We start from the raw sequence: 26,133 nt of genomic DNA on the forward strand, positions 1-26,133 counted from the left end.
AGATATATATATATATATATATATTTAAATTACATTAAAATAATTAATTTCTAAAGAGTAGGTGGTTTAGATTATGTTGGAATAATTAACAATTATGAATTTTGGTTCCACTTTTCAAATATACAAATTTTTTCTTTTTAACTTTTGAATTTGATTGCATCCAAATTTAAAAAAAACCCAAAATTATTCAAACATGACAACAGATTTTAAAATCATTTATTGCTATAATTGTAAATATTTTATTACCATTAAGAAAGCAATATTACCAAAAGCAAAACAGAATGAACGAACAATATTAGTTATCACTTTTTTTTTTTTTTTTTTTTTTTCAGATAATTTCAGTTCCAATTGAATTATATATTACTTACGTGTACTCAAGAAAAACAGAAGATATACGGTGAGAATTTTTTATAAAAAATTTATATATCTACGTTTTAAAAATTTAAATATAAATATATGACTCTTAGTTATTGAAATATATAAATTTTTTACACAAAAATTTCTCACCGTATATCTTTGGTCTTTCTGGAGCACGCGTAAGAATATCTTGTTATTGCTCTTGCTCAGACAAAATGGTCTTTCTCAAATCAATAAAGCTATTTTTAGTTTTTAAAAGCCAAGAAAATTTACATTTGTATATCGTCTTCATTTTTTAAGACTTGACATACTCACAGCTTAAAGAAAAATGGTATTAGTAATCTCAATAGTTTCAGCCACCATCTTGGTATCTTTCTGGCGGGTTCTAGACTGGGTTTGGTTGAGGCCAAAGAAGCTTGAAAGATGTCTGCGGCAGCAAGGTCTCGACGGCAACCCTTATCGATTTCTCTATGGAGACACCATAGAAAATTCCGAGATGATAAGACGAGCAAGATCCAAACCAATCAGTTTAAGTGACGATATTGCATCGTATGTCACTCCATTCTTGTGTCAGACGGTCAAGAATTATGGTAAGTATGATAATCATGATTATATGTACAAATACTAGAGATATATATATATATATCATGGGTTATTATATATAAATATAAATATATATATGTGTGTATGGTTGGTGCAGGGAAGAATTCTTTTGCTTGGTTTGGACCAAGGCCAAGAGTGACTTTAATGAATCCAGGGCTGATTAAAGATGTGTTAACCAAAATTTATGATTTCCGTAAACCAAATACAAATCCTCTAACCAGAGTTCTGGTGACCGGACTCGTAAATCATGAGGAAGAGAAATGGGCTAAACATAGAAGGATTATTAATCCAGCATTTCATCTTAAAAAATTGGAGGTAATTTTTAATTACATGATGATCAGTTCCTGTTCTAACTTTTACTAATCCCCTCTTGTTGGTTTTTAATTTTATATTAAAAAAGATATATATTTTTTGTTCAATTACAGAATATGGTTCCTGCATTCCACCAAAGTTGTAGTGAAATGATCAGCAAATGGGAGGAGATGGTATCTAATGAGGGATGGTGCGAGTTAGATGTGTGGCCTTGTCTTGTAAACTTGACAAGCGATGTGATTTCTCGAGCAGCATTTGGTAGCAGCTACGAAGAAGGCAAGAGAATTTTTCACCTCATAGACCAACTTCGCTATCTCACGCAACAACTTATACAATCTGTTTACATTCCCGGGTGGAGGTAACTACTACGCTTTTTACTAAAATCATATATTTCAATAATTAAGTAGCCTCCTTATAAACTAATACTAAATTTTATGTACATGTGACATCTCATTATACATATATAGGTTTCTACCAACTAAACTTAACAAGAAGCTAAAGGCATGTGACACAGAGATAAGGTGTTCGCTAAAAGGGGTCATCAATAAACGAGAGAAGGCCATGAAAGCAGGGGAGGTTGATAATGATGATTTACTGGGTACATTAATGGAAGCAAATTCTAGAGAGATTCAAGAAAATGGTGGTGGTACTGGAATGAGCCTTACAGATGTGATGGATGAGTGTAAGATATTTTACTTTGCTGGTCAAGAAACCACATCTGTATTGCTTGTTTGGACAATGGTTCTTTTAGCCCATCACCCAATTTGGCAATCTCGTGCTAGAGAAGAAGTTCTCCGAGTTTTTGGTCACAACAAACCCGACTTTAATGGATTGAATCGTCTTAAAATTGTAAGTATATACATATATATATATATATACACACACATATACTCCTCGTCGTTACATATAATCGTCTTTATGAGTGAAAAAGAAGTAGATTTTAGCGTTTGACTCTCCATCTATGTTTACATATAATTGATTAATGAAATGTTGCAGGTGACCATGATTTTGTACGAGGTTCTGAGATTATATCCACCGGCTGTGCAGCTTATTCGATTAGTTGGGAAAGAAACGAAACTGGGTAACTTGGTACTACCAGCTGGTGTTGAAATCAGCATTCCGATTATCCTGATTCATCGTGATCCAGAACTGTGGGGTGATGATGCCGGGGAGTTCAAACCAGAGAGGTTTGCAGAAGGAGTTTCAATGGCGACAAAGAACCAAAGCTCGTTCCTTCCATTTTCATCGGGTCCAAGAATCTGTATTGGTCAGAATTTTGCGATGATGGAAGCAAAGATAGCTCTGGCAATGATCCTGCAACACTTCGAGTTTGAGTTATCCTCAACTTATACTCATTCACCTGTTCTGGTTTTAACCGCGCATCCACAGTATGGTGCTAATATGATTTTACGTAAGCTCTAATGCTATAAATCAGAAAGTAAATATTATGATACCGACAAAGATATCAAATACGGTGCTTTTTGGAAGTTTATCATATTTAAGTTTCATTTTGTAAGCAAGAACATTATCTTGTTAGTTATAATAAATGTCTGAGAACATGGCCATCAATATGTATATATATATAAAATATTGAGTTCAATGTAGACACCTTTTATAGTAAAAATTTATGTATTCTAATAATTATTTAATATTTATATAGTAATAATAACACAATCAATCTTTAGATAAGGAAACAAAATAATCAATTTCTTAATGAAGGCACACAAAAACCAAAATTTAAATTAAATTTATACTGTCAAAAATGGTTGATGTGCATCTTATTGAATATTATAACTATATATATACAAGTTTTTTAGGATGTAGAAAAAATATGCAATTAATTACATAAGATGCAATTTACTCTTATATCATTTAACTTAATTCACTAAATAAGGTGTAACTGAATCTTATACTATTTCACCTAATTTGTTATTTCTTTAATATTCCTCGTTAAGGTGAACAGTAAATATTATCTATCACTAACTTATCAATAAGAATTTAGAATGTTGGATTGCTTAAGACTTTAATCAACACATTGAGAATTAGTAGGTATATTATAGTACTAATCAAGTTTTTCTCTGATAAAATATCTATCTAACTCAATATGTTTGGTATAGTCATGTTGTACCAAATTGTATGCAATGCTTACGACTAATATGTTGTTAAAGTATAGATGCATGAGATTTTCCTACTTGACTTAAAGATCTAAAAAAATTTTTATTCGTAATAGTTTACATACTCCTTATGTTGTTATTCAAAATTCTAATTTTGCACTTGATATTGCAACTACATTTTACTTCTTACTTTTCCAAGCAACTAAGGTTGCTCATGAGAAAGGTACAATATTCTCTAGTATATCTTCTATCAACAAATGACCATACATGATTCATATCAATATAGATTTCTATAAGTACTTTACGACTCTTCTTTAATATAATTACTTTTTCAAGTAACCTTTTTATGTAATACAATATTACGAAGGTTGAAGATTGTGCATGAATTGACTTTGTAATACTCAGTGCATAGGCAGTGTCTGTTCTCGTGAGAGGGGGTTAAGTATATCAATTTCCCAACCAATTTCTTATACATTTCATTGTTTATCTGCGAATTTTCTTATATTATTTTTAATTTGTGATTATGATCAATAAAAGCACTAACTAATTTGCATGCTAACTAACTGGAGTCCCTTAATAGGTCATGAATGTTTTTTTGCTAAGAAATAAAAATCTTAGACTTTGAGCGAGCAACTTGAATTATTAGAAAATACTTTTACTTACCGAGTTCCTTAATTACAAATTCTATTGTCAAACATTATATTAATATGAGTTTTTTTTTCTTATTATCTTTTGTTACGATAATGTAATCAATTTATAAAAGTAGAGTTGTGACTCCATTTATTTCTAAGCATTTGATGAATAAAGTATGGTCTCATTGACCCTACTTAAATTCAAGATCTAGCATCGCTCTTGTGAAGTTACCAAACCATGCTCTTAAGAATTACTTGAGTCCTGTACATGACAATCTTTACTTTTCATAACTTATCTTGTTTTATTTCTTTATCAAACTTTAGTGAAATATTCATATAATTTTCTTTTTAATTTTCATGTAGGAAGATTTTTTTCACATCAAATTATTATAGTTGTCAATTAAAATGAACAGCCAGTGATAACAACATTCGTACAGGGCTCATCTTGGCTACTAGTACTAATCCCTCTTGATAATCTAATTTTTATGTCTGTGTATAGTCCTTTGGTGCCGATCTCGTTTTGTATTTCTTGATTGCCCCATCAACTTTGTATTTGATTGTAAAGATTAATTTGCATCCCATTAGATTTATGTTTTTTGGTAGACCCACAATTTTCTATGTCTAATTTTTTTTAAGTGTCTGCATTTCTACATTTATAATTTTTTTTTTTATTTCTGCAAGATAATATTTTAAATATTATGTTATGAAAAGACTCAATATTTAAACTTGTAAGAAATTTTTTTATAAGATAATGAATACTTATATAATAATACAAACTGTGAGACTAAATAAAAATGGTATTTAATATATTTTATTGTATATTTATTAAGTATAATAGACATATCATTATTATACTATATAGGTTTTCTATGACTTACTTTAGTTTCATAATCAATGTCAGGTATGATATCTTGAGTAGATGAACATTCTAGTGGATTATGATGGTTCTCTTGTAATGATAATGTTAGGGTGTCTGATAATAGATGCAGTGTAAAGTCTTTTAAAAATTTTTTATCATTATCTTTTAACATAAACTTTGTGCGTAGGTTGTATGGACATAAACTGGACAGAAGATGGTATAAAGAGCTGAGCATCGTACATCTTACATCTTATAATAGAGAAATGTCGTGACAAATGGTGTTATATCTCCATCTAGCATTTGCCTCTTGTTGCAAGATGGTTGTGTTTGCATTGAGTCATGATAGATGGTGTCATGGCATATGAAAATGGCATAGAGAGAGCTACATCTTTGTCTGGTCACGACTGCGTCTAGTGATTATATTTGCTCGTGAGAGGGTCATGATATATAGCATATTGACAGGTGACAATATTGCAGAGAGGGTCACGTATACGCCTGATAACGACTGCATTTAATAGTGCAATTGCGTCTGTTTATATCGCGGCTACCCACAAATGCACGGCTGAGGATTCTGACACCAACATGAAAATCGATTTGGTTGCTACTAGTGGCCAACAATGGTAGCTTGCAATTGATCTACAGTAGTCAATTATAAAGGTTAACCTAAGTTATCTACGGTAGTAAATTTCTTTTTTATTTCGACAATTATAATTGAATAGAGTTTATAATTGAATTATAATTTCTTTAATCTAGAACTATGATATCATATCAATAATTGTTAACGTGTATTTTATTAAATATTACAGTTATATATATAAGTTTTCTATAAAAAAAAAAAAAGGTAATTTAATTACATAAGATCCAATCTACTATTATACTTTTTAGCATAATTCAACACATACAACGTAATAAACTTCTATTTTCTTTAAACCAATTCACAATTTCTCAAACATATGCTAAAAAAAATAATAGCTCAACTTCCCCATGGCCACAGAAAAGGAAAGAAAAATCTCTGAGGAGCCAGATTAGAAATATATGATTAGTATCAACTGCTTTAAGTGATGCGAATAGTACAATGGAAATTTCAAAGGTCAATTTCTATACGCATTCATATCATCCACAGATTATACTTTTTTCAATTCAGCAAAAGAACAAAAAGAAAAACATTTTGGGCAATTACGAAGGATATCATCCATATCCAAGATTAATTATTGTATATAATATCATATTGCCGTCCATCTTTAGATTTTTTTTAATTAAATCTGTTATTGCTATACACGAACACTATATACATACGTATATATTGCATATACAGGGGAGTCAAATACCTGCTGGAAAGATTTTGAAATTGTTCTTATATATATATATATATATATATTCAGTTTGTGGTCTATATCTTTACTTAAGTTTCTTTTAGCAGTCCACGGTGATAATGATCTTGATTTTCAAAGAAGATATATATATATATATATATATATATATTAAGGCACCTTCATGGAAGCATGATAAATTCGTACCATTCGGGACATTAATATTTGAGAATATTAGTCATTAGAGACACCCATTTGGAAAATTTTATGAAGACTAATTTTTGACTTGTAGATTTTCGCTTGATAAGCAAGAAAGAATTTTACCTCTCCCTCATGCACAGTAGAATTTTCTCTCTACTTTTTCTTAGAATTAGGTTAATTGGAATCTTTTATGACACTACTGTAAATTAAGAGGCTAAAAATTACATTTACCTTTATTTATAAATATGAATACCCAAAAATTGAATTGAAAAAATAAACACTAATATTTAAATATAATAAAAAAAAATTTAAAATATTATAACAATCACGAAGTTAACATTAACAAGGTAAGAAATAATTTTTGAAAAGTACAAAATAACCTTTTGAAAAAGAAAAAAGAAAAGTTGATCTTGACTTGTATCCAGACCAGGCTCAAAAAGTCAGAAACTTGATTGACTTGTTCAATTTCACTCGATTCACAAGAAACCATGCAAGGAAAAAAAAAAAACTTGATTTACAAGAAAGAAATTTCTATTTGCATGCACATTTTCCACCTTGCATGTAGACATATAAAATTATAAATACCTCCCTCATGTCTCTTATTCGTATCTCGTAGTGTGTGTGCATATATATACATATATATATATAGCTCACAAAGAAAACGAACTCAGACATATAATAATTGAACAGAAAATGCTGACAACAATTGCAACAACTGCTATCTTAATTGCTTTTGTGATATGTGTATGGCGGGTTCTGAACTGGGTTTGGTTAAACCCAAAGAAGCTGGAGAAGTGGCTGAGACAACAGGGTCTTGACGGCAATCAATATCGTCTTCTTCATGGAGACGCTAGAGAAAGTTCCATGATGCTTGTGGAGGCAAGCTCCAAACCCATTAGCCTCCACCATGACATTGCACCTTATGTCACTCCCTTCCTCTACCAGAGCCTCAAGAAATATGGTAAACTCATTACATAGTATGATGATGGATGGTCATTTACATATAATCAGTTTAGTTGGTACTTTAGAAATTAGTTTTGATTTTGAGAATTCTAAAAATTGTTGCAGGGAAAAATTCATTCACATGGCATGGACCAACACCAAGGGTAACCATAATGAACCCAGAACAGATCAAACATGTCTTTGCTAAAACTAATGAGTTTCATAGACAAGAATTGAGTCCTCTATTAAAACTTCTTGTGACTGGACTAGTAAGTCATGAAGGTGAGAAATGGGCTAAACATAGAAGAATTATTAATCCAGCATTCCATCAAGAAAAGTTAAAGGTAAAATTTCCAACACACAGACATGATATGTTATTTTATGTTCTGGTATTTACATGGATATATTTCTTGAACAGAATATGTTACCTGCATTCTATGAAAGCAATAGAGATATGATGAACAAATGGGAGGAGTTAGTCTCTGATAAGGAATGGATTGAGTTGGATGTGTGGCCTCATCTTAATGATCTGACAAGAGATATAATTTCTCGAACGGCGTTTGGAAGCAGCCATGAGGAAGGGAAAAGAATCTTCCAACTGATGGATGAACTTGCCATTCTCATACAACAACTTGTACAAAATGTTTATATTCCAGGATGGAGGTAATTGTTAAATGTGCAAACAATCTTTCAAGCTCGTCTATGTGTATATATATATACAACATTTCTTACATACATATTTATATAGGTTTCTACCAACTAAATTTAATAAGAAGCTAAAGGCGTGTGACACGGAGATAAGATATTTACTAAAAGGGATCATCAATAAAAGAGAGAAGGCCATGAAAGCAGGAGAGGTTGATAATAATGATTTACTAGGTATGTTAATGGAAGCAAATTCTAGAGAGATTCAAGAAAATGGTGGTGGTACTGGAATGAGCCTTACAGATGTGATGGATGAGTGTAAGATATTTTACTTTGCTGGTCAAGAAACCACATCTGTGTTGCTTGTTTGGACAATGGTTCTTTTAGCCAAGCACCCAATTTGGCAAACTCGTGCTAGAGACGAAGTTCTTGAAGTTTTTGGTAACAATAGACCTGACTTTAATGGATTGAATCGTCTTAAAATTGTAAGTAATTTATCTCACCTAGTTAACGTTACAAAATTCATTCATGAATGCTGTATGCATCACTTGTATATAACCGACTGAATTTCCTATATAGGTATCAATGATAATAGACGAGGTTTTAAGATTATATCCTCCGGCAACCCAGCTTGTTCGATCAATTAAGAAAGAAACGAGACTAGGAAACTTGGTATTACCAGCTGGAGTGGAAATCAACATGCCAGTTATGCTTGTACACCACGATCGTGAGTTATGGGGCGATGATGCAACAGAGTTCAAACCAGAGAGATTTGCAGAAGGAGTTTCCAAGGCGACAAAGAACCAAGTTTCATTCATCCCTTTCGCACGGGGTCCGAGAATATGTATTGGGCAAAACTTTGCTCTTACAGAAGCAAAAATGGCGTTGGCAATGATCCTGCAACGTTTCACTTTTGAGCTATCTCCGTCCTACGCTCATTCTCCTATTCTGGTTGCAACATTGCACCCACAACATGGTGCTCCATTGATTTTACGAAGGCTCTAATCGGTACATGAAGGGCCGCACCGTATTGCTGCCTTCTGACTTTTCAGAATACCATGCATGCTATATACTTTCATATATTGCTTTTATTAAGAGTTTTGATTTTCACAGACCATCAATAATGTTGTGTAGTATTTGATTATCGTATTCCTTTTCTTTTGTGATTTCAATAAAGCTTAATAATCCCAACTTAGCAATATATACGTATAATTGATTTACAAATCCCTTCCACAATTAAATATGTAAAACCTCTACTTTGCAGGAGACAGTAATGCTTCAATTTCGACTATCTTAATAGAACTAGATATTGCCTTTCATTGCTTTAGCACTTTAATTTGAATGTCTAACCTGGGCATTTCAATCCCAAGTAACTTCATGAAGATCTATTGAGCTCTCAGAAGTTGATTTCACAATAACTTGAATGTTCGTATCTTGAATCTTCAAAAGGTGGGACCATTTCTGCTCCCATCAGGGCCAACGAACACCAGTATGACTCTTCCTATGAAAGACAACAATTCCAAATGAACACTTACCTATACAACTTAATAAGACCACAGCTCATAATACTGAAAAATACTGCAGCAGAGTTTAAATCAAAAAACAGTCTCACTTGAAAAGAAATGTCCCAGCCTAATCCAGGAGCTAAAATCAGCCAAACAAACTGTTGAAAGGCTTATTAGGCAAGGTAAAGGTATGAAGCAGCAAAAACTTGTAGCAGAATTTATTCCAAACTTGTAATAATAAATCCCCAGCCAGCCACAGACCGACCAGAAAAATTGTCCAACAAAAGTCACAGACAAAACCACCCTTTAGCAAAATATATAAGCACAGATTGCTGGGGGATTGAGCAGAAAATAAAGCATATATAAATATTTCGTTCTCTACAAACAAAAGATCCAATATTAGTAAACTTTACCAAAAAACCAAAGTGGACGAAAAGAAAAAAGCAGAAAGAGAAAGAACCATCAGCAACCAAAGAGTTTCCCCAGACGCATTGCTGTGCGGTCCGCATCATGGTACGATCTTCCCAAGAAGATCACATCATTTGGTTCCTTCTCTATTCTCAAATTCAAACTGAAATTTAAAAAAGTAAATTAAGAAAACTATATACAATTAGAGCTCAGATCAGATAAGGGTGTAGAGAAATTTATCAGCACAGACCCGAAGATCATAAGAGTGGTGCATGACTTTCTCACTTTCCTCCTCACTGCCCATACAAACACAAATCGAATTCCTTAACCCAGACACAGAACAGAAAACTAAACCCAAAATTTTACCATTATCATGTTTTGGAAATAACATAGACATTACTTCAAATAAAATAGATTCTACAGACACGAACTGATTTCTCTTTCTCCTTTCTCTACAATTCTCCATTCCTTCTTTAATTCCAGTTTTAGCTCCTCCATCTTCAAATTGTTTTATTATACTCACCAGCAAGACCATGAATGTACATGCGAGAGATATAGAAAAGTAGAAGGAATATTTAGGGCAGTTCCCTGAATTAGAACATGAAAGAAAACATGTAAAACCTTGAGGCTGCCCGATATGAATCAACTATAGGCCGGGTGAAATTGAGATCTCACATAAATTTTCAAAGTAAGAACTCATTTGGATCGGCCAAAACATACCAAATAAGAACCAAAAGGATTTCTTTGAAGTTCTTGCCCCCACACACGAAAAAGATAACACAAAAAGAATCGAAAAGGAAAGATATGGACATAAGCGCGCATGTGACCTTCCTTTTCAATTGCAAGAGAAGAAAAGATATCTGCTTGCAGAGATTGAAGAGAAAGGATTTAGGGATTTCTCTGTGCGCCTGCAACGGAACAAGAACCACATCGTGTTGCCGCTCTGTTCTCTCAAAGGCGAGTTGAAAAACCCTAGTAGTTGAAGTTCACATTTATAAGGTGGTGAGGTGCGAATTGTCCGCTTTACCCTCACGGTTGGGTCTGATTAGGAATACCCTTGGTTTTGTCTCCTTTGTGAAAAATAAATTAAAGCAGTAGTAAAAAATAATTTTAATATAAGATATCGTATTATTTTTAATTAATTAGAGTACAGAATTAGCAAGAAATAAGAAAATATTAAAAATGTAAAATAATGACAAAAAATAAAAGAAATTGCTTAAATTAAATAATTAAAATTATTTCATTTGATTTAATTATTTTATTTAATATAATCAAATTATCAGCAATTCCATGTGAATTTTCAAAAATTGAGTTCATATGTTACATGTGCTCTGCTGTTTTTGACCGAATTCCTACAGACATTAAGGTATTATAATTATTTAATGTACTTGTACTATGAAGTGTTAGAAATATTATAAAAATAATTTTTAGTATAAATAGTTTAAAGGTAAAATTTGTATAACTGTTTGTCAAATTTATTGTCACAAGTGTTTTCCTATATAAATTCAAAAAGTGATAAACAAAGTCCATCTTTTTTTTTTTGTGTGTGAGTGATTACTATCCTTTTAGATAGAGCTGATGAGGTACAGTTGGTCCGTGCTGAAAGTTTTATTAAATATTTTAAATTAATTTATTAATATGAAAATTTGATTATTACCTCTAATAGACACCTTCAAAAACGTAAAAAAATATATATTGAGATTCTAGTTATTATTAGAGGATTAAAAAAACAAAATTTTTTAACGCTTTTGATTACAGAATTGGTAACAACTTATGTTGTTAGCAAGATCATTTACATTTCTAAATACTAATAGAAAAATATTGATCAAAACAGTTCTTCAAACTAATTCGTCTCATTTTGTAAGTATTTTCTCAATATGTAAATCTGTCTAATGTAATGTTACTTACATAATTTAAAATTTCTAGCGAAATAAACTAGAGACACAAATAATACTTGTTGGTATGGTGGATATGATATTAGAGTAAAGATGACTAAATGATAAGCTTAAAAACTCCTTACAATAACTTTAGTTATGCTCTTAATAGAGAATAAATGTATCATATTCTAAAAAAAAAAAAAATTATTGTATAACTTATTTAAAGTAAATTATTTTTAAATAAATAATTTTCTTTTAGCAACAATAGGATATGATTTAAGTAATACTTGGATAAGAATTTTGAAAGGACGAAACTTATTGCTTAGAAGATTTAGACGAGAAATTAACGAAAGGACTAAAACATAATAAAATAAATTAATCTTTTATTAGAGAGTCAGTTAATATATGCTTTTTAATTTTGATGAGATGTTAAAGATTGACCTCCATAAACCAACGAAAAACAAAAGTCAACGTTGAACATTATTATAAATATTTTTTATAACATAATAGATATATATATACCAGCAAAATCTTCTTATCTAGTAGATTATTTTCCTCGTGTATTTTATTGGATGGACTAATTACATTATTATTATTATTATTATTATTATTATTACTACGAGATATGGAGGATATCATAATATTTAAAAATAAATAAATAAAACTACAAGTCAACTTAGAATAAATTGAGTGGTATATTTAAAAAACTAAGTTTTTTCTTATAGTATAAAACAAGATCCAATAGTGATTTGATCGAAATTTTTTCAATAAAAAATCTACACATTTTTATTAATGAAAATAATATATATATATATATATATAAACTATAAAGAAAATATTTTTAAAAATTACATTAAAAAAAACACAATCTGACAATTATTAATTTAAATAAACACGTTTCTTTATATAAAAAAATTAATATAAATACAGCTTGCATAAGCAATAGACTAGACAACCTCCAAGTAAAATTATTACACCTCCAATAAATAAATTAAATTGTTGTTTTGCTCAATTAATTTGTAAAATAATACCTTATAAGACTTCTTCATTTTCTTCTTCCTCTCACATAAACTCTTCCCGCACAGAAAACAAAAAGGAAACAGAACAAAGTTGAATAAAATGGAAAAAAAAAAGCTTCAATTGCAGCCATGGTGATTTTGGTTTATTTGGTGATATGAACATGGAAATCCATAAACTAGGTTTGGTCGAAACTCAAGAAACTCGAAAGGTACTTGGGATAACAAGGACTTAACGGGACACCATACAAGCTGCTCATCGGAGACATCAAACACAACAATTTAATGAACAAAACAGCATAATTCAAACCCATGCATTTTTCTCATGATATTGTCCCGCCTATCTTACACCACGTTATGAGAAACTATGGTAAATACATTTATATACATTTTTTTTTTGTGATTAGTTTACCACATATGTATATAGTTATACATAAATTAGTAAAGGGTAATTGGTAAATTAACATACATACAGGTAATAATTAATTTACATGGCTAGGTCCATATCTGGTAACAAATCTCATGGATCCAGACATTATTAAAGCAATTCTCAACAGAGTCTATGACTTCCCTGAGCCAAAACTAATATGGGGAGGTGAAGCACTGGTGAGTGGACTTGTTCGACACGAAGGTCAAATATTGGCTAAACATAGAAATCTTTTGGACCCAGCTTATGTCTTGATAAATTAAAGGTATATATAGATAATAATTTCTTTTTAATGTTATTTCTTTTTATCATTATATAATTATCTTTTATTTGGTTATATTATAGCTTATGTTACTTGCTTTCAAGGAAAGTTGTAAGGAGATGATTAAAGAATGAGAGCTATTGATATCGGAAAAAGGATCAATGGAGGTTGATATATGGGCTTATTGTCATGACTTATTCAACGAAATGCTTGCTCGAGCAACATTTGGTAATGGTTATCAACAAGGCGAAAAGATTTTTGTTCTCCAACAAAAACAAGTTGATCTCTCACTTTTAGCCATGAAATCACTTTACATCCCAGAATCAAGGTGACTATACCATATGTATCTAAAGCTTTTCTTAGTTTTTTCTTCTTCATTTTATCTTGAGACACCCGTTTCGTAACTTTATTTGGATAATATATATATTCTATAAATTAGTTAGTATACCTATAACTTAATCATAACACAAATGTCAACGATGATACAAGAGAGCTACTCGTTCCTTAACTAACATTGAAGGAAAAACTGTATTTCATGTGTATAGATACTTACCGACCAAGTCCAATAGAAGATTGAAACAAAGAGAAAGAGATGTCAGCAATGCTTAAAGACATAATTGAGAAGAAAAAAAAGGAAATGAATAGAGGAGAGACCTTTGACGACTTGCTTGATTTCTATATGACATTGAATTTCAAAGAAATTAAACAACATGGGAAGAAAGCTAGACTAACAATACCTATGACATCCAAATTGTTATTCAAGACAAATGGGTGTTAGATACAAAAATAAAAGAACGAGTGTATGATAAAAGATTATATAGCGGAACCAATTAATACAAATCCCTTACAAATATATATGAGTTCAAATTATGTACTTATACTGAGGCTAGAAGTGGCTACAATTACAAAATCAAAACACAAAAGAATGTCACTTCTTTCACTAGGCTATTAGACTCATCAGAGTGTGAGAACAGTCATGCACTCAAATTTTTTGGATCCACGGGATCCTCATAGACTTCTAGGGGTAGATCAGCCTGCTGTTCCTCATTTTCTTCCTCATCTAAGGAGGAGAACATGGAAAGAGTCAGTTCCATATGTTCAGTAAGAAAAATAGTATTTAAATAGCATCATAAAGTTTTAAATGCGAATTATTCTAACATAAATACTTAACATTTGGCTACTTTGTAAGCTTATCTTACATTATGAAAATAATTTATTCAATAAAAAAATAATACGTTAATATATCGAAACAAACATACATCATGCTAAATAATAATGAAAATCAAATAAATCAAGAAATGCTCAGATTTTTGTGTCATGCTTCGCGAAGTCATTACAACTTCTATCTCTAAAGGTAGATACAGATTTCCAATTCCCCATGTGGGATGACCATATCAGATATAGATAACGACAATTTGCTCAAGCACAATTTCAACTGGTCAAACCATTGTACGATCTACGACCACGACCGTATCAACCATAGTGGTCATATCAAATTTCTACAGTCATGACAGTACTTAACCAAAGATGACTTCTAATAGATATTTGCGTCATCACTCTCGTCAGAGGGTACACCGTTATCCGCAAGGAGCGGTCCTCTTATGTTTTTTCAGACCAGATGAAAGAGAAAAAAATAAATACCCTGGATGGGGTTAGTGGAACAGATATCCCTCAGAGATAAAAAGACTAACGAGACACTTGATGTATTATGCATATCAATATATGTACATACTTTAGACCATTCATGCTTCATTCCACTTTTTTTTTTGTTTCTTTTATCTTTTCAGATAGCAATACCGAGTTCACATTAACTTTTATTACATCCAAAACATCAAGTGTCTATAAATCACATAGTATGCTTAAAAATAAGAACAGTTCAACTTATAAGACTTACAAACACACAAACATGCAAAACATGCAAAGTCATAATTGTCATAATTTAATAATTTTTCTAAAAATACTCCTTAAGACGTTGAAAGAAATACTAAATTCCTTACCAAAATCTTGATATTTCCTCTTTCACCATTCTTCTTTTCTTTCTCTCCTTCTCTCTCTAAATCATTATCTCTCTCGTTCTTTCTCCCTAAGTCTTAAAAAGTGAAAGAATGAAAGTGTGGGGAAGAGTGAGAAAGGAAGACCTATTTATAAAAATTTAAAACCACTGGATTTGCATCAAGTGGCAAACTTCGGTGAAGAGAGAGAAGAAAAAAATGCTCGGCACGAAAAATGAGGGAGAAAGGCCTCCTCTGTCGGCGGTGGCGGCGTTCTACTCGAGGCAACGACGACGCACTCTTTGAGGTGGCAATGGTCCGCCTTGTGCGCTACAAGTTAGCTTGTAGGCACACAGGCCACCTACCGCGCATTGAGTACAGCGCGCGCAGCGGCTAACCTGTGCGCAAGCCCCAGGCGCATAGGGGCCTATCTGCGTGGGCTTACCACACGGACGACGCGCACAGTTTGCAACGCCTGTCGTGTGAGGTGACATGCTGACGACCTGCCACAGGGTCTGACCCTACGTCGCACACGCGGATGGGATGTACATACTGTGCGCAGGCATCCCGCATGGGCTGCTATCTTTCCCCATGTGATTTTTTTTCGTTTCGCTGTTTTTCCGAATTTCTGATTTTTTTTTCTAAATAAATAACATAAATGAAAGTAAATTAAAAATAAACAAAAATAATTAAAAATTAAATAAAATCAAAATAATTTAAAATTAATAAAATTCATAATTTACGATAAATAACATGCGGAATAAATTAAATGAGCTCAATACGGCTTAAAGGCCCGGATAAATAGAGTTTTGTTTTAAAAAAATAATTAAACACAAGGATGGGCAGGGTGTTATATCCTCCCCACCATAGAAAATTTTGGTCCCTAAATTTATCTCGAACAGAACTGAATATTTCTCCCTAATCTCACTTTTCAACCCACACCTTGCTTCTTGTGAGGTATGATGTTGTCATCTCACCTTCACCATGGGAATCGTCTTGTTGTGAAAGACCTTGTCGTTCGACCTAAGAATCTCTACAGGAACTTCCTCATAAGTCATGTTGGCTTGTACCTACACCTCGTCACGATAAATAATATGGGTGGTACCTCTTTAGCATCCAGATGTAAAAAAGGTCATGTAGACCTGTAAACTCTCGGGATAGAGCGAAGTGGTATCCCATGGGTCCAATGCGCTCGATGATCTGAAAAGATCCCACGTATCAAGGGCTTAACTTTCCTCTTTTCCCAAACCGCATATTTCCTTTGTAGGGGAAAACCTTGAGGAAAAGTTTGTCTCCGACGGTAAATTCCAAGGGTCTCCTACGATTATCAGCATAGCTCTTCTGATAGCTTTGGGCAATAGCCAAGTTCTTGCAGATAATTGCAACCTTTTCAATGGTTTCCTGAATGAAGTTTGGTATCAAATGGTGCTGATTCCTGACTTCACTCCAACAAGTGGGAGAACGGTAAGGCCTTCCATACAATGCTTCATACGGAGTCATACCGACTAAAATGATAACTGTTGTTATAAGCAAATTCACATAGAAAAAGGTACTCATACTAGTTATCGCCAAAGTTAAGGATGCAAGCTCATAACATGTCTTCTAATGTCTGGATCGTTTGTTCCGACTGATCATCCATTTGGGGATGATAAGCGGTACTAAAATACAATAAAAACTCCAAATATTCCTAAAAGTTATCTCGAAAGTGGGAGGTGAATCGAGGATTACAGTCAGACACAATGGATGAGGGAATACTATAAAGTCGAACAATCTTATCAACATATAGACGGACTAATTTGCTGGTGGAATAAGTGGTTCTGAAAGGCAGAAAGTGCACGGTCTTGGTCAGTCTGTCAACAGTGATCCTGATAGCCTTTCGACCAGAATAGGTTATGGGCAATCCTATGACAAAATCTATAGTTACATGCTTCCATTTCTATTTAAGAATCAGAATACCTTGTAACAAACCACCAGGTCTCTAATGTTCTGTTTTAACCATATGACAAGTAAGGCATCAAGAGACGTAATTGACTATATCCTTCTTCATTCCTGGCCACCAATACTGACACTTCAAGTCTCGGTACATCTTAGTACTCTCAGAATGGATGGATAGCTTGAAAATATGGGCGGTCTTGAGAACATCTACCATAATAATGATGGGAACCCAAATTCTGTTCCGAAATTTGAACAATATGTCATCTGAAATCCTGAAATCAAAAGATTCGTTAGAAGTGAACTTACCTAGATTCTTGGTGAGTTTTAGGTCCGTGGACTGAGCTTCCCAGATTTTCATAAAGAGATCTGGTAGGGCTCGTATATGAGCAAGATATGTGTCTTTTTTGTAGTAGTTAAGGCAGAGAGACTGCATAACGTCCATCAATTTCTAACTAGAGGTCATGGTTTGAGCTAACATTGCGAACTCCTTTCAGCTTAGTGCATCAACGATTATATTTTCTCTATCGGGGTGATAAATGATATCGTAGTCCTAGTCTTTCAGGAGATCCATCTAGGGTCTCTATATCATATTTAGCTCTTTCTACGAGAAGATATATTTTAAACTCTTGTTATTGGTGTAAATTTCAAAAGTCTACCAAAACAAGTAGTGACGCATATTTTCATAACAAAGATAATGGTTGCCAACTCCAAGTCATGGGTAGGGTAGTTCCGCTCATAAGGCTTCAGTTGTCAGGACCCATAAGCAACTACTCTACCATGCTGCATCAAGATATACCCCAAACCAATATGAGATGTATCGCAGTAGACCTGAAACCTTCCCGCATTATCAGAGAGGATCAACACATGAGTAGAGGTAAGATGACGCTTCAATTCCATGAAGCTCTCCTTATATTCATAGTTCCAAATAAATGGTACGCCCTTCCAGGTGAGTCGGGTCAATGGAGCAACAATCTTAGCAAATTCGTCGATGAATCATTGGTAATATCCTGCTAAGCCAAAAAAACTATGTACCTCGGCCTCATTGGTGGGTGGATTCCAATTAACTACTGTTTCAACTTTAGACAGATCTACAGAAACTTCTTCAGTCAAAATTACATGTCCGAGAAAGGAAACTCGATCTAACCAGAAGGAGCAATTTACGTTGATGATATTTTGGTTACTGAAAACAATAAATTGAACATAGAGAAGTTCAAATCTCAACTGGAAAAGCAATTTGAGATGTCTGCTCTAGGGGAATTTTTCTCTCGCAAGCCAAGTATGCAAAAGAAATTTTGCAGAAATTTTGCTTGGACATATGTAAAGCTGTATCCGTTCCAATGATTCAAAACTCAAAGTTATCAAAAGCAGAAGATGAGGAAGTGGTAGATGAAAATGTTTACAGAAGCATTATCGGAAGTCTGTTGTACCTCACGACAACCAGACCAGACTTGATGTACTCTGTAAGTCTATTGTCAAGATTCATGCCTTCTCCCAGAAAATCTCATCTAGCTGCTGTAAAGCACATTTTGAGGTACATCAAAGGAACTGCAAATTTTGGCATCTGGTATAAATCAACAGAATGTGGTACTCTACAAGGGTACATGAACAGTGATTGGCTGGGAGTGTTGAAGATGCAAGAAGCACCTCTGGGTATGTTTTCTCACTTGGATCAGGCACATTCTCATGGGCATCGAAGAAGCAAGAAGTGGTTGCTCAATCTACTGCGGAAGTTGAATACATAGCTGCAGCTGCCGCAGCTAATCAAGCAATATGGATAAGGAAAATTTTGAAGGATTTGAAGTTGAAAAATAATTTGCCACTGAGATTTTCGTCGACAACAAATCTGCCATCACAATGGCCAAAAATCCAGTCATGCATGGCAGAACTAAACACATTAACATGAAGTACCATACAATCCGGGATGCTGAGAAAAATCATGAAATAAAGCTTGTGCACTGCTCCTCAAAAAACCAGTTAGCTAATGTCTTAACCAAGGCTGTTGGAAAAGGCAAGTTTGAAGACCTGAGATCACGGCTGGGAGTTGAAGCAAATTCTTAAGGAGGAGTGTTGATTTAGATAAGAATTAGCTTTTATTTTTTGAAATTTTGAATTCAAAATAAACATGATAATCTTATCACGTAAGAGTTGTATTTGCATGCATATATGCAGCCTACCTAAATTATCTAATATGATAAGAATTTTCAGTTGTAACCTTGCTTATTTAAAGCATTCAATCATCAATGAACATCAATTGAATTTTCCTTCAATTATCTTCTTACTTCTGCAACATACGAAAACAGAGGCAGTTGCATGCTTTTACTTTCTCTAAATTTACTTTCTCTCACTAAATTTTCTTTCTCTAAATTCTAAAATACAATTTGCTTCACAAACAGCAGATAAGCTGCTAAAATCAACAGTCATCATGCAACGCTTCTGGTTTGAACTTTCTCCATCGTATTCTTATGCTCCATATCCTTCTGTTACTCTTCAACCCCAGTATGGAGCTCATATAGTTTTACATAAAAGAATGTAACTAATATGTGTACGCCCGCAACAGAACAAGAACCACATCGTGCTGCCGCTCTGTTCTCTCAAAGGCAAGTTTTAAAATCCTGATAGTTGAAGTTCATATTTACAGGATGGTGAGGTGCGAATTGTCCGCTTTACCCTCACAGTTTGGTCTGATTAGTGATACCCTTGGTTTTGTCTCGTTCATGAAAAATAAATTAAAGCAGTAGTAAAAAATAATTTTAATACAAGATATGGTATTATTTTTAATTAATTATAGTATAGAATTAGTGAGAAATAAGAAAATATCAAAAGTGTATAATAATGACAAAAAATAAAAGAAATTACTTAAATTTTCAAAAATCAAGTTCATATGCTACTTGTGCTTTATAGTTTTTTGACCAAATTCCTACTTTATATCAACAAAAAAAAATATGCAAAAAATCTATACACTACTATGAAGTGTTTGTTTTGTCATATTAGTACTTGTACTATAAAGTGTTAAAAATATTATAAAAATAATTTTTAGTATAAATAGTTTTAAGATAAAATTAGTATAATTTTTATTCAAATTCATTGTCACAAATATTTTTCAATATAGATTCAAAAAATGATAAACAAGAACTAACTCAACCGGGTGAAATCTACAAACAAGTTTCGTCAATAATTCATCTTCTCTTTCTAAGTAATTAGTATCATTTTAGATAGAATGATGAGATATAGTTGGTTGACCCTAAAAGTTTTACTAACAAAATATTCTGATACTTTATATTAACTTATCAATATAATAAGACATTGTAAGAAGTATCTTGAGATTTTAATGCTTTTGATGATAGAATTGGTAAGAACTTATACTGTTAGCAAGATCATTTATATTTCTAAATACTGGTAGAGATATTAATTAAAACAGTTCTTCAAGTTAATTTATCTTATTTTATAAGTGTTTTTTCAATATGTGAATATGTTTGTGACAATATTATTTATATAATTTAAAGCTTTCAGTGAAATAAGTCGAAGATACTAAGAAAATTTATTGGTATGGTGAATATTATATTATAGTAAAGAGAACTAAAGAATGAACTTAAAAACTTACATAGTTTTAGTTATGCTTTTATAGGGAATAAATGTATCATCTTATGAAAAAATAGTCTTTATTGTATATCATATTTAAAGTGAAATATTTTTTAAAAAAAAATGATTTTCTTTCATCAACTGTAATATCCAGCTGGGCACCAACTGGGTAGGAAAAAAAATATACATAATTAATTATAAATATATATATACATATATATATGTATGTATATATATAATTAAAAAAAAGAAGAAGAATGTAGAGAGAAGGAGAACAAACCAAGCAGTAAAAATATATATATGTAATGAAAGAGCAAAGAAAAAAAAGAAAGAAAAAAAGAAGAAAGAGATGAAAGAGCAAGGAGAGAGAGAGAAAGGGTTAAGTAGTGTCGACGGCCAAGAGAGATGGGTAATGTAGTGTTGCGCAACACCACAACCAAAAGAAGAAAAAGGATGAGAGTATTCGCCGTTGGTTAGAGTGAGAAAAGAGGAAAGAGAGAAAAAGAGAGAGAATAGACGTGGTCGGGTAGAGAGAGAAAAAGAGAGAGATAAAAGAAAAAGAAAGAAGAAGAAGAAGAAAGAAGAAGAAAGGAAGAAGAAGAAAAAAAAAAGAAAGGAAAAAGGAAGAAGAAAGAAAAAAAAAGAAGTTGGAAAGGAGGAAGAAGAAGAAGGAAGGAAAAAAAAAGAAGAAAAAAAAAAGAGAAAAAAAAGAGAAAGAAAAGAAAAGGAAAAAAAAAGAAAAAGAAAAAAAATGAAGAAAATAAAATAAAAAAATTAATTAAATTAAAAAAGAAAAATGAAAGGGTGGCGGCTAAATATGATGTTGGTGCGCCACATGTGGCAACGTGTGCTGATTCGATCATCAACGCCTAGCATTTTTGGTGACATGCGTGTGATGGTGCGTGATGGATTAGCGATCGGGACCGTGTGTCTGAAGATAAAATCCATTCCTAATTTAGCGTAATATAATTTTTAAAATTATTTATAATTTAATATATATGTTTTCTATTATAAATAAGAAAAATTATCCAAACAGTACTCGAATTTTCGAGAGAACCGTAGATCGAGATAGAAAGAATTCCCAAAGCTTTCCTAATCATACCATAGGTAAGAATTGTTGTGTATTCCATACGAAGACATAAATTATATGTTTATATAAATGTGTATATGTATAGTGCATTGTGTGTAAATGTTTAAATGTATATGTGAGATAATATGAATATAATTAGTATATCTAATTTGTATTTATATGTATTTATATAGTGTATATATATCAACGTTGTTACGCATGTGTCTGTATATATATAAAAATATACAATGAATGAGATATGAATTAATAAAAATATAATTGATAAGAACAAAACTGATAAGAGAAAATGCGTGAATAAATATGTATATGGTATGTTGTGTGAGATTGTGTACGTGTTTAAGTATGAATGTGTGCATGAATCGATAGAAATTGTGTGTGTGAATATAAATATGTGTTTTGTGTGAGACATGTAGTAATGGTATATGTTTGTACTCTAATATATGTGTGTGTATTAAAATGTGTTTACATATGTTATACATGTGAAATGTATAACTAGTGTGTGTATGTGTGAAATTGGGTACACTGCACTGGCTGCGTGATCTAGTGTAGATATACGATGCACTAAACTTGTTATGTGATCTAATACAGTTATGCGAGATATTTGAGTATTCTGTGCTTGCTGTGTGATCTGGTACAGGATAACTCAGAAAGTGGTTTGAAAAATGTATGGTTCTGATGTGCGTAATGATATCGTGTATTGTCTGTGTGTTTGTGTTTAAGTATGTATAAAAATTAAGATCTTAAGTAGGAAATAAGTAAATGAAAAATGAGAGAGATTTAGAAAAAGTATAAAGTGTGAGGAACTTGGATACCTACTCATTTAGTTTGAATGTGTGTGGCTAAAGTTCAGCGGGCATGGTGAACCTACACATGGATAGAATTTGAAATATAATCCAAACATGAATAAGTATTTGTGAGTGTGGGTCATCTAACAAACATACCTGCTGTGCCGATGGTGAAATTTATGTGTGTATGTTATCCATGCGATGGGGATCCATTTCTCCTCTCCTCGACGATGATATAAACAACATCGCACGATGGTAACCTAATTAAGCTTAAAAAGACAAAATAGTGTGAAATTATAAATCCAAGTTGAGTGAGATGTGTATGAGTAAATCCGTTTTGATTTGAAAAATCTGTGAATCCATGAGTATGATTTGAAAGGAGAATAATAATTAGATTATTAGAGTGAAGATTAGAATATTTTTTGTGTGATAATTTATTTTGTTATATATTTTGATTGTGATGCATATTTGACATTTTCTTTGATGATGAAAATTATTATATATTATATATTACGTGAATGTATGAAGTAAGTCTCTGTTATAAATTTTTTTTTTACTGAGCTCGTGAAGCTCACCTCAATTCACCTCCATCCAGGTCAAATGAGAAGAGAAATAAGTCCAATATCAATAGAAGATGGTGAAGAAAACCTTGTTAGTTTCTATTTTAGATTTATAAATTAATTTAGATGCCTTAATTATTTGTAAATAAATAATATCCTGTTACAAGAAATATATATTGAAGTGTAGTTTCACTGTATATTTAATATTTATATTTTTTGTTAGTTAAAAATATTGTGCTAACATTCGTACCTACAGACATTGGGGTTCGGGCTGTTACAGGTAGTATTAGAGCACACATTCCTTAGAACCAATCCTTGTGACATGAGGCATAAAAACCTTAGGAAGCGTAGGACCAACAGAATTTAGGAGAATGACTCTGAAGAAATGCTTTAGACTTTCTGCGAAAATTTTTTCAAAAAGAAAATAGGAGAACATTATCCCACAAACCTAGTGATAGGAACCACATAGGTTATTTTCATGCAAACTTAGCACTCAACCAATTAAGGGTTCACCATGAAGTTAACAGACGATGATACTAAACCAACCACCGTCGTCGAACTTCATAGGTGTTAAGGAAAACTATCAGAGCCTTAACCTTTTATTGACCTATTGACCCCGTAGAGTCAAATGACAGCAGCCAAACTCTTAGAAAAAAATCATTTAATTTCCTTTAAGACAAGAAATTAGTTCCTAAGGGGGGGAAAAATCTCCCAACTGAGAGAAAATTTTTTAGGACTAAGAAATACTTTCCCATTAGGAGCCAATGTTTCGACTGGGAGAAAATTCTCATATAAGTGGAAGCCTAGGGAATCTCACCCATGCTACCACAAAGGTCACCGTATCGTTGTTGATGGAGAAAGTCGATGTCCATGGTTGCACTGTTAGGTAGTGTTCGTAGATAACTCATGGACCCCTTGTGAGGGTATGCATAAAATCATTAGGGTCAGTGAATTTCGCTTAGTCATTGTTCATACCAATGAGTTGGAAGGTTCCTGTTGGTCTCCAAAGATTCTAGAGGCGGCCAAGTAGGCACAATAACTAATGGCTGTGCTCAAGAATCATATAATCACACGGTTCTTCATGGATTGAGAAATGTAGTTATGAACTCTATCAAGGAATAAAATTGTAGGGAGATCATTTTCCAAATTGATAACCATGTCATCATCCTTAATCTCAAGTTATTTTATTTTTTTCTTGGAATGCTTAGTGTTTGTAAGTTTTTTTCGAAATGAGACTCTTTCACAACTCCAGATACCATTGTTCTACATTCCGTCTCTTTCTGCTTCCGCACAATCCTCTTCTTCGATAACAGCAATCTCCCTGTCTTTTGCCTCACCCATTTCTTCATCACCTACAGATTATGCCTCTTCATCGCTATTTGTTCCTAAACCAGAGGCTTCCTTTCTTATCCTTACTTTTTTAGTTGATCGTGTTAACGGTAACTTAGTTATTTGTTGAAGATATTTTATTTTTACAGTTTTTATGATTATTGCTTTGATAATTCTTAAGTTTTAGCATTCTAGTTTATGTTAGTGGGATTATTGTTTCATATTTTATAGGAATTATAAGTTAGTTGTTTACTGATTGTAATGTCTATTTATAGGCTCATTTACTATCACTTTTAGATAAACTTTTAAGTTTACTTTCTGTCAATAGTGGTATTAGAGCCACAAGTTTTTGGTTCGTACAAGAAAAGCAGTAGCTTTTCTTTTGCTGAAATTATTATTGTCAATGGCATCTGACAATTTTGTACAACCTATAATTTCTCGCTTCGATGGTCACTATGATTATTGGCGTATATTGATAGAAAATTTCCTCATATATAAAGAGTACTGGCAAGTCGTTTTGGAAGGGGTTCCAAAACCAACAATTGGAACAACTGTGTCTGATATGCAGAAAACAAAAATTGAGGGTTTGAAGTTGAAGGACCTCAAAGCAAAGAATTACTTATTTTAGGCTATTGATTGTTCGATCTTGGAGACCATCTTATGCAAAGATACTTTCAAGCAAATTTGGGATTCAATTGAAAAAAAAATCCTAGAGGGAAGGTTTCCCGAATGAGAGCAACATTCTTTAAATAAGAAAAATCCCTTAGGTGGAAAGAAAATTCCTTGAGTGAGAAAATTTTCCAATATGAAGAAATTATCCAAATGAGAGAAACTCTCAAATAGAGATACTCCACGTAACAAATTCTAAACCTGATAAAAGCCAAATGGCAATTTAAATTTTTCTAAGAATTCCCATTGTATCCCTCTAGGGAAAACAAATATCCTCACTGTTCTAAAATTCTTTTCCAACTCCGTTTATAGACTTTAGTAGTGGTTCTGAATCCTAGGGAAACAAATAATATGATCATTAAGAAATAAACTGTCATTTTAGGAATTAAAATTAAACAACATCTAATTAGAATTATCATTTCTAAGAATTCTAGTACTCTTAGAAAAATTTCATAAGTGATGGGTATAGTCGTAAGAGTTGTCCTCACACCCAACTACTAGAAAATTTTCAATATGTTACTCATCAAAGTAGCGCAGCGGAAGCGTGATAAACTACGATCACGACACTTAGCTGACTTTTCTCTTTAAACAAAAAGAGTAAATGGATTATATAAGAAAACAGTGACTCGTATCTTAAGACCATACTTAAGAGGAGTCATAGAATTCTTGAGAACATGTAGGATACTTGCGAGAATTAGAACTAAACGTAACTACTTGCAGCAAAA

At 32.4% G+C, this 26,133-nt stretch overlaps 2 protein-coding genes, 1 long non-coding RNA gene and 1 other non-coding gene across 4 annotated transcripts; 2 read left to right on the forward strand and 2 right to left on the reverse strand.

Moving 5' to 3' along the window:
• The first annotated feature begins 484 nt into the window (after positions 1 to 484).
• Positions 485 to 2,876, forward strand: LOC110812566 (cytochrome P450 72A397-like). The gene is made up of 5 exons (XM_022039376.2): positions 485 to 947; positions 1,058 to 1,275; positions 1,386 to 1,630; positions 1,740 to 2,121; positions 2,269 to 2,876. The coding sequence occupies exons 1-5, from the start codon at positions 686 to 688 to the stop codon at positions 2,692 to 2,694; spliced, it is 1,533 nt and encodes a 510-aa protein (XP_021895068.2). The 5' UTR covers positions 485 to 685; the 3' UTR covers positions 2,695 to 2,876.
• A 4,084-nt stretch (positions 2,877 to 6,960) lies between these two features.
• LOC110812554 (cytochrome P450 CYP72A219-like) lies at positions 6,961 to 9,294 on the forward strand. The gene is made up of 5 exons (XM_022039359.2): positions 6,961 to 7,349; positions 7,457 to 7,674; positions 7,749 to 7,993; positions 8,079 to 8,460; positions 8,555 to 9,294. Exons 1-5 carry the CDS (start codon positions 7,082 to 7,084, stop codon positions 8,978 to 8,980), a joined length of 1,539 nt encoding a protein of 512 aa, XP_021895051.1. The 5' UTR covers positions 6,961 to 7,081; the 3' UTR covers positions 8,981 to 9,294.
• On the reverse strand, positions 9,129 to 10,925 carry LOC110812555 (uncharacterized). The gene is made up of 2 exons (XR_002539303.2): positions 9,588 to 10,925; positions 9,129 to 9,476 (listed from the first exon to the last, which is right to left on the reverse strand). It is a non-coding gene; the product is annotated as an uncharacterized LOC110812555 (long non-coding RNA).
• LOC148266487 (small nucleolar RNA Z221/R21b) lies at positions 10,094 to 10,190 on the reverse strand. The gene has a single exon (XR_015818859.1). It is a non-coding gene; the product is annotated as a small nucleolar RNA Z221/R21b (small nucleolar RNA).
• Positions 10,926 to 26,133: the final 15,208 nt, after the last annotated feature.

This window comes from Carica papaya, chromosome 4 (genome assembly GCF_054855325.1).
Source record: "Carica papaya isolate Zhongbai chromosome 4, ASM5485532v1, whole genome shotgun sequence".
Taxonomy (NCBI): domain Eukaryota; kingdom Viridiplantae; phylum Streptophyta; class Magnoliopsida; order Brassicales; family Caricaceae; genus Carica; species Carica papaya.